General features: G+C 49.4%; 1 protein-coding gene across 1 annotated transcript; it reads left to right on the forward strand.

Moving 5' to 3' along the window:
* The first annotated feature begins 268 nt into the window (after positions 1–268).
* LOC138786696 (C-type lectin domain family 12 member B-like) lies at positions 269–10,036 on the forward strand. The gene is made up of 4 exons (XM_069963677.1): positions 269–296; positions 3,314–3,462; positions 8,943–9,046; positions 9,926–10,036. The coding sequence occupies exons 1-4, from the start codon at positions 269–271 to the stop codon at positions 10,026–10,028; spliced, it is 384 nt and encodes a 127-aa protein (XP_069819778.1). The 3' UTR covers positions 10,029–10,036.
* The last annotated feature ends 354 nt before the right edge of the window (positions 10,037–10,390 follow it).

Genomic DNA, 10,390 nt, shown 5'->3' on the forward strand with positions numbered 1-10,390 from the left:
CACCAGTGTGTAAACAGATTCCTTCTGTGCTTTCAATCCACTTCTGGTTTTGGTTGCTATAAGGACCTGACATGAGGACCAAATACTGCCTGAAATATACTGTGTGTGAACCCAGCCTTAGACTGAAGGAGGTGCAGAGGTGACAAACACAGAATATTCCCTTTTTTTTTTTTGTAAAGTTGTTTGTGTCTGAAAACTAACATGTAAGCGTGTCCCACCGTTTAATGGCTACAGAGCGCTATACCACTATAACACAGAGTTCGGTGAGATGTGGTGGAATCTACAGCAGATGTATGGTGCATGGGCCCGGGCCTGATGTAGCCAAGCCAGGGCCTGGCTCTTCCAGGACCCTTGCCCGGGACAAGTGCAGTCTAGTTTTGGTCTGAGTCTAAGACACGTGTATGCAGAAACAACCAGAGACACTCAGTTTCTCCAGTATTCCTACTATATCTAGTATGTAGTGCTAGGCACTACAAAGGGAGAAGAGTCGGGGATAATCTCAGCCCACGCCGTGAACCAGAAAAAAAAATGCAGGGCAGTATCCTACAAAACAAGAGGAACTAGCCTGGATAGAACAAAGCTACCAGAAGGTCTACGTATTCTATCTCCCAGTGCAAGTCAAAGCGGGAAGTCTCGGACACTAAGCTTCACCCAGGTAAGCAAGGCTGGGGCTTGTATCACCCTATTAGAACGAGTACCTCGACACTGTAGGGCAGAAGGTGGTCAGACACAGTTTATACACCGGTACAAGTATCACTCTCACTCTGAAGTATTCTTTAAAAGTTCTGGCAAAGCACAAGTTCTACATTGGGTTAGGACTCCCTTGACAAACTCCTCTCCTCTACTCTGCTACATCCTACTCTAAACTTTCTGAGCACCGGCTACAGCTACCTCTACTTTACTCTACTTTTTGAAGCATCTCTGCAGCACTAAAGAGTTAAAGCACTGAAGTCTGTACAATGATTTATCTATTTGTTGCCAAATTATTTTGTACTATTGAGAAGCTGCACAGTAAAACTGTTTTATTTTTTCATTACTGGGACTCATCTCTTCCTCTGCACCAGCACTCATACATATATTAGCCATACACCTTGGGTTAATTTCCCCCTTTCTGCGGGTGGCGGTAACGATAGTCTGTGTGGGTCAGTTGCCACTTAGGACTACGGTGACAGGAGCCCAAGGGACCCATCACAACCCAGCAGGTCACCGACCATTTGGGTAACGGTGCAGATTGGCCACACTAAAAACACATACCAACATCCCACCTATGTGCTGGACTAGCATTGGCTTCACGACATTACCATCCCTGGCCAAGTACTACCAACACTGTACCGAGAGCTGAACACCACAGATGTATGGTGCATGGTCCGGTGTACAGAGTACGGTCAGATGTGGTGGCATCTACAGTGGGTGTATGGTGCATGGACCCCCCCCACCATGTAATGGCAGGATCGGCAGCAGGCTATACATGCGCTGTAACACACAGAGTACGGTGAGATGTGGTGGCATCTACAGTGGGTGTATGATGCACGTGCAGTGTCCCAGAACATGCAGACTACTACTCCTATTATGGCCATTTCTATTGCTGTATCCATGCCTGTTCTGGTAAGTGTTTGCACTGCAACTGCTGCTGGTTTTCCCCTAGTATTCTCTGGTAATGTGCATTCTCATGTGTATTCTCATGTATTCCTGTGTATTATTGCATTGTACAGTGGTATGCAAGGCTGTTGATCACGTGACCTGTAACCATGGTTCCTCCAATGGCCAGGAGCAACCATGTGACCTCCCACTTCCTCCTAACAAGTGAGTCTTCCCCCTGCTTCCAAGCAAGGAGGATGTGTGTCGTCCCTCTCCTGCCTCAGAGGAGTTGGGCTTCTTCTCTGCAGCTCCCACTTCACCACTAGAAGTGTGGATCGAGTGCTCTGCTGTATTCAAGTCTTCGGCTGTATCTGCCTGCTCAAGTGTCCGGAGTCTTCTCTCTCATCTGGGTGTCATTCCGTTATCTCTCCTCATCGCTGCAAGGATTCACAGCAAGTATTATTCTCAAGCTAATCCACCCAGCAACGCTATTCCTCTCATACTCCTACTCCCATCATCCGGCACGTATTCTCACAGCCTATGCAGCACCACTCCTGCTTTATTTGTCAAAGCCTGCTATATACCCGGTTGCATCCGGACAGAACTGTTGCTACTAGTTACCTCATCTATAATAAAACCGCTGTTACTGAACCCTGGCATTGGTGTCCACTAACTGGTGCCCTGACTAAGTGCAGCGAAGAATCGCATGCCCATCATCACCCGCAGATTCCACAGACCGGCTCTACAGCTGTGCCGCCCTCAGGCCTATACCGTGACAAGTATACCCCCTGCAGCTGTGCCGCCCTCAGGCCTATACCGTGACAAGTATAACCCCTGCAGCTGCCCCGGTCATTGCCCGCTCATAACACCAGCACTGCGGAAGTGGCCCCCAGAGGCCAGGGCATCGCACACGGACTGTGTAATGGCAGGATAGGCAGCCGGCTATACATGCACTGTAACACACAGATCTTGCCGCGGGACTGTTACGGATTTGCAGGGATATCCAGGACTATGAAGCGCTGCCACGTCTGGACTGGACACCAGTGTCTGAATTCCACACCGGACAATGCCTGTCTGACTGAGGAGAGCCTCTCATAGTGGTTTCCATGCACAGGACTGGTTGGGGATGAGCTCCTTGGTATGGTCCAGTGTACAGTAAAGTGGCTCCTGACGACTTGTTGGACTTCCTATGTACATGCGGGGACAATGGATTCACACCCTGTATGATATGATGACTGCAGGATCCTCAGGGGCAGTGTCTTATAAGAAATCATCCTGGGATTGGTGCCGGCGCTGACCATTCTTACGACTAAGGTGCAATGGATTACAGGGTTTCCAGCAGTCACACAGCGAAAATCTCAGAGAAAGTGTCAAGGGGATCAATCTGGAATCTGACCCTGATCTACTGGTCCCATTAAGTATCACGTATATGGTCAGGGACAAGATGGGGCCGGCAAACTACTTCTGCCTTCCGGGAACTCTTACCAACAATATATAATACTAGTGGAAGGGGGCAAATACGTTATTCTCTGTGAGTGTTAACAATATGGGGGAGATTTATGAAAGGGTGTAAACTGCCCACAGCAACCAATCACAGCTCAGCTCTGGTAAAATAGAAGAGGAGCTGTGATTGGTTTACACCAGGTCTATATTTACACCCTTTCATAAATCTCCCCCCATGTGTGTCCAAAAGGACATTCAGTAATTTGATGAGATCCGGTTTCTTGCTCTGCAGACTCGTCCTCTCCGTGTCCCGATCCCTGGATTCTTATTATGAGCAAGTGCTATTACTTCTCCGACAGCAAAAAGAACAAGAAAGACAGCGAGAGAGACTGCGAGGAGCGCAACGCCAGACTGGCCACCGTGAAGGAGGGAACCATACTGGTGAGTGGCCAGGGCCCCAAGGAATAGGGATATAATACAGAGGTAATGGGGGCAGGTCAGATTTCCTTCCTGGACATGTGGGAGGGCAGTCAGGTTTCTTGCATAGATAACAAATAACATGGAGGACAATGGACAATCACTAAGCTCGGGGAGATCAGTGAAAAAAAAAACAATGGCATCCTCATTTAAGAGTCTCCACTGATTGCCCCCTACAAAATTTGAATATGCAGAGAAGGGGTCCGTGGAGCCTCAGTTACGAGTCTCAAAACACGGGAATAGCCAGATCTCCCTCTCTCCAGAGAAGGAAGCCCATTGCCAAGGGGCGCCTCCTAGTGGGGAGAGCACCAAACCACCCTGATACGTAGTCCCTCAGGTCCTCACGCTGTAGCGAGCTTTAGGACCTAAATAGGGAAACACCAGGGTGCTGGACTAGCACTGGCATCACACAGGGGCAGTCTAGTTCACCACACATATGACATGGAGGCAGGGCCGTATTAACATCTGCTGCTGCCCTAGGCACTAAACCTGAAGACGCCCCATCTCGGGGAGCGTGGGGGGGAGGTTTCGGAATTGCGTTTTTCATGGTTTGTAACTTCTTAAAACATACAAATTTCCATATTGATCAATTAGAGGCGTCTGCATATTGTGAGGGAATTCTCACCACACGATTGTTAGATTGGTAAGAAATAGCTCCAGGCGTCACATTTAACACCGCCACACCAGACCTGACCAATACCACCATACTGTGACTGGATAACACCGCCATACCAGACCTGACCAATACCGCCATACTGTGACTGGATAACACCGCCATACCAGACCTGACCAATACCGCCATACTGTGACTGGATAACACCGCCATACCAGACCTGACCAATACCACCATACTGTGACTGGATAACACCGCCATACCAGACCTGACCAATACCGCCATACTGTGACTGGATAACACCGCCATACCAGACCTGACCAATACCGGCAAACTGTGACTGGATAACACTGTCATACCAGACCTGACCAATACCGCCATACTGTGACTGGATAACACTGTCATACCAGACCTGACCAATACCGCCATACTGTGACTGGATAACACTGCCATCCTAGACCTTACCAATACCACCATACTGTGACTGGATAACACCGCCACACCAGACCTGACCAATACCGCCATGCTGTGACTGGATAACACCGCCATACCAGACCTGTCCAATACCGCCATACTGTGACTGGATAACACCATCACACCAGACCTGACTATTGGTAAGGCTGCCTCAGGCGGCGCCACCAGCTGTCATCATGGGGGCGGCATTCAGTGGCGGATTATAATATGGGCGGTTCGGGCGGCCACCCACATTATAATCCGCCACTGATTGTACCATGTACCGGAGACCCCCGCGCCCGGACAGCATCTGTAATTAGATGCTGGGAGCGGGAGAGACTGTATTCAGAAGCGCTGCGCTGTAATGAATCAGCCGTATGGTGCTGTTACTACAGCGCGGCGCTTATTAATACAGTCTCTTCCGCTCCCAGCCTCTAATTACAGATGCTGTCCGGGCTCGGGGGTCTCCGGTACCGGCATTCCACGTCCGTGATCAGTCAGGATCACGGAACGTGGGAATGCAGCCTTAGTCCCCCGGCTGCTGGGCGGCTGCCCGGGGTGTCCCGTCCTGTCCCCGGCAGCGCGCGCATCAGAGAGCTCCCCGTGCGCCGGAAGTCACAGCCACAGGCGCACGGGGACAGGATGGGACACCCCGGGCAGCCGCACATCAGCCGGGACCAGACCAGAGAGGCTCGACGGGGGAACGGAGGGCAGGTGAGTTGTGTGCTGTTTTTTTGTTTTTGTTTTATCTGCTGTGCAGGGGGGGGGGGGGGAAGAGGGCAGAGGGCAGAGGGGGACCATCTATAAGGGAGGGGGGGGAAGAGGGCAGAGGGCAGAGGGGGACCATCTATAAGGGAGGGGGGGGGGAAGAGGGGGACCATCTATAAGGGGGGGAGAGGGGGGACCATCTATAAGGGAGGGGGGGGAAAGAGGGGGACCATCTATAAGGGGGGGAGAGGGGGACCATCTATAAGGGAGGGGGGGAAAGAGGGGGACCATCTATAAGGGAGGGGGGGGAAAGAGGGGGACCATCTATAAGGGGGGGAGAGGGGGACCATCTATAAGGGGGGGGGAGAGGGGGACCATCTATAAGGGGGGGGGGAGAGGGGGACCATCTATAAGGGGGGGGAGAGGGGGACCATCTATAAGGGAGGGGGGGAAAGAGGGGGACCATCTATAAGGGAGGGGGGGAAAGAGGGGAACCATCTATAAGGGAGGGGGGGAAAGAGGGGGACCATCTATAAGGGGGGAGAGGGAAGAGGGGGACCATCTATAAGGGAGGGGGGGAAGAGGGGGACCATCTATAAGGGAGGGGGGGAAAGAGGGGGACCATCTATAAGGGGGGAGAGGGAAGAGGGCCAGGCCTGACCAATACCGCCATACGGTGACTGGATAACATCGCCACACCAGACCTGACCAATACCGCCATACTGTGACTGGATAACACCGTTATACCAGACCTGACCAATATCACCTTACTGTGACTGGATAACACCGCCATACCAGACCTGACCAATACCGCCATACTGTGCTGGGTAACACTGCCATACCAGACCTGACCAATACCGCCATACTGTGACTGGATAACACTGCCATACCAGACCTGACCAATACCGCCATACTGTGACTGGATAACACTGCCATACCAGACCTGACCAATACCGCCATACTGTGACTGGATAACACCGCCACACCAGACCTGACCAATACCGCCATACTGTGACTGGATAACACCGTTATACCAGACCTGACCAATATCACCTTACTGTGACTGGATAACACCGTTATACCAGACCTGACCAATATCACCATACTGTGACTGGATAACACCGCCACACCAGACCTGACAAATACCAACATACTGTGACTGGATAACACCGCCATACCAGACCTGACCAATACCAACACACTGTGACTGGATAACAGCGCCACACCAGACCTGACCAATACCAACACACTGTGACTGGATAACAGCGCCATACCAGACCTGACCAATACCGCCATACTGTGACTGGATAACACCACCATACCAGACCTGACCAATACCGCCATACTGTGACTGGATAACACCGCTATACCAGACCTGACCAATACCAACACACTGTGACTGGATAACACTGCCATACCAGACCTGACCAATACCGCCATACAGTGACTGGATAACAGCGCCACACCAGACCTGAATAGTTCCACCACACACACACACCAAAAAAAGACATCAGATCTACTGACAAGTCTGAACATGACTGAAAATTCTGAAAATTAAAAAACGTGTTTTTTCACTGCTCCCTGGTGCAGCCCCCTGAATGGTGCTGTCGTAGGCACCAGACCACGGTTGCCTAGTAGTAAATACGGCCCTGCATAGAGGACAATGGCCATGGAGAAGAGTGGACATAAAGGACATAACATGGAAGACATATAACATGGAGAAGAGTGGACATGGAGGAAACATAACATGGAGGACAGTGGACATGGAGGAAACATAACATGGAGAAGAGTGGACATGGAGGAAACATAACATGGAGGACAGTGGACATGGAGGAAACATAACATGGAAGACATATAACATGGAGAAGAGTGGACATGGAGGAAACATAACATGGAAGACATATAACATGGAGAAGAGTGGACATGGAGGAAACATAACATGGAGGAAACATAACATGGAGGACAGTGGACATGGAGGAAACATAACATGGAGGACAGTGGACATGGAGGAAACATAACATGGAGGAAACATAACATGGAGGACAGTGGACATGGAGGAAACATAACATGGAAGACATATAACATGGAGAAGAGTGGACATGGAGGAAACATAACATGGAAGACATATAACATGGAGAAGAGTGGACATGGAGGAAACATAACATGGAGGAAACATAACATGGAAGACATATAACATGGAGGACAGTGGACATGGAGGAAACATAACATGGAAGACATATAACATGGAGAAGAGTGGACATAAAGGACATAACATGGAAGACATAACATGGAGAAGAGTGGACATGGAGGAAACATAACATGGAGGAAACATAACATGGAGGACAGTGGACATGGAGGAAACATAACATGGAGGACAGTGGACATGGAGGAAACATAACATGGAGGAAACATAACATGGAGGACAGTGGACATGGAGGAAACATAACATGGAGGACAGTGGACATGGAGGACAGTGGACATGGAGGAAACATAACATGAAGGACAGTGGACATGGAGGACAGTGGACATGGAGGAAACATAACATGGAGGACAGTGGACATGGAGGAAACATAACATGGAGGACAGTGGACATGGAGGAAACATAACATGGAGGACAGTGGACATGGAGGAAACATAACATGGAGGAAACATAACATGGAGGACAGTGGACATGGAGGAAACATAACATGGAGGACAGTGGACATGGAGGAAACATAACATGGAGGAAACATAACATGGAGGACAGTGGACATGGAGGAAACATAACATGGAGGACAGTGGACATGGAGGACAGTGGACATGGAGGAAACATAACATGGAGGACAGTGGACATGGAGGACAGTGGACATGGAGGAAACATAACATGGAGGACAGTGGACATGGAGGAAACATAACATGGAGGAAACATAACATGGAGGACAGTGGACATGGAGGAAACATAACATGGAGGACAGTGGACATGGAGGACAGTGGACATGGAGGAAACATAACATGGAGGACAGTGGACATGGAGGAAACATAACATGGAGGACAGTGGACATGGAGGAAACATAACATGGAGGACAGTGGACATGGAGGAAACATAACATGGAGGACAGTGGACATGGAGGACATATAACATGGAGGACAGTGGTGAATAGTAATAGAATGAGTTGCCATGCTCCTCAGCAGAGTATGATATGGCGGCATTGGAGACGGATGTACATATACCTCCTCACCAATCATCCACCCCAGGAATAAAAGCCATGACTGACTGGTTGAACGTCTTATTGAGTGTAACAACACTGACCTGATCTTAGTGGTAAGAGATTAATAGCTGGGGCATTGGCCACTGAGCCACGAAAGCCACTGGAGCACCAGGGCTGAAGAGCAGATACATGGATGTAGAAGGACTAGAAGGTCTACTCCACTCACCCTCCGTCCGTCCTCTAGTGTCCTCCTCACCTTACAATCACAGAGAAGCCCAATGGCGGCTGCTGCACTTGGGTCTACGCCAATATATATACAGGATCAGAGAATCATGGCTCCACACCTGCGGGGGCGCCGTTCTGCTAACGTTCTGCATACTATCATGATTCTTTTAGATTGTAAGTGTGTGAGGTAAGCTTCCTCTTGTGTATATAAAGTTCTTTCTGATGGACTCTCAGACTGATAACACTGTATTACACAGAGGCTGGTGACCATCACAGCGCAGGATTTCTGGATTGGACTTGAGTCTCGAGGATCTCATCATAGTGGAACATGGTCAGGAGTATGGGCAGATGGAAGCCTCGTGTAAGTAACCAACACCGGCCATGGCCGAGATCACCGCTCCCTCCGTAATGTCCAGTCCTCCAGGGCCCGGGTCCCCTCTTATATGTGTGATGGTCTCACTGGATTTACAGCAGGTATAAAGGCTCTTGTGCTCAGCATAGCCAAAAACTATAAGAAACATAGAAACAACACCTGAAATAGTAAAAAATAATCAACACTAACTGTAATGAAAGTGTTAAATCCCAATAAAATATATATATATATATATATATATATATATACACACTGTATATATACTGTATATATATGTATATAGGTAATAAATATAGAAGTGTAACAGAGCACAATGCAAAACAAGTGTGCCTTCCCCTCCCGACATGTTTCACCATCAGTCATCATCTTTCCAACTGAAACCTACTTGTCCCCGATCCACACGACAAGTAGGAGATTTGGGGGGTTCCAACCTCTATGACCCCCCTCCTCGGAAATCTCCAGTTCGGACCTCGGCTCCTTTATTTAGAATTCAGCCACAGGTACGGCATGTGACCGGCGTCTCTATTCATTCTCTATGGAGCCATCGGAAACAGTAACTCAACTTGTAGCATAATCCTTAAACATTAGAAAAGCGTTAAGGATGGAGCCGAGGGTGGGGGTTGGGTCCCAGACAAGAACCCACAACATAAAGAACACAGTCCAACTGCAAAACCACAACATGACAATGTGGCAATAACTATAATAAACCTGCTGCCCCCTGCTGTAACTGCTGAGTACTGCCCGAGGAATGCGCCTCACCTACTGTCTCCAATCCTCCCGGGGTATATACCAGATGCGGTGGCCACCTTATCAGGCTGTGGTGTCTACATCACCCAGATCAGTAACTCGGACTCTTCTCTTATGTAGAAACATCACCGGAGGATCAGGAACATGTGCGAAGATCAGTCGTACCCTCAGCTTAGCGAACTGTATGCAGGAACAGCACTGGATCTGTGAGCGGGAACCATGAAGTTTTATAGTGGTCCATAATATCCAATGTGTCCTCTCCTCCCCCAACACCAGAGCACAGACATGGCCCATAGTATCCAATGTGTCCTTTCCTCCCCCAACACCAGAGCTCACACATGGTCCATAATATCCAATGTATCCTCTCCTCCTCCCCAACACCAGAGCACAGACATGGTCCATAGTATCCAATGTGTCCTCTCCTCCTCCACCAATACCAGAGCACACACATGGTCCATAGTATCCAATGTGTCCTCTCCTCCTCCACCAACACCAGAGCACAGACATGGTCCATAGTATCCAATGTGTCCTCTCCTCCTCCCCCAACACCAGAGCCCACACATGGTCCATAGTATCCAATGTGTC

This window comes from Dendropsophus ebraccatus, chromosome 3 (genome assembly GCF_027789765.1).
Source record: "Dendropsophus ebraccatus isolate aDenEbr1 chromosome 3, aDenEbr1.pat, whole genome shotgun sequence".
Classification (NCBI taxonomy): domain Eukaryota; kingdom Metazoa; phylum Chordata; class Amphibia; order Anura; family Hylidae; genus Dendropsophus; species Dendropsophus ebraccatus.

Coding starts and splice junctions, on each gene's coding strand:
- LOC138786696 (XM_069963677.1), top strand. CDS start 269: ATGTGGTGGAATCTACAGCAGATGTATG. Junction 3,463..8,942: donor TGAAGGAGGGAACCATACTG/GTGAGTGGCCAG, acceptor TGTATTACACAG/AGGCTGGTGACCATCACAGC. Junction 9,047..9,925: donor TGGGCAGATGGAAGCCTCGT/GTAAGTAACCAA, acceptor TCTCTTATGTAG/AAACATCACCGGAGGATCAG.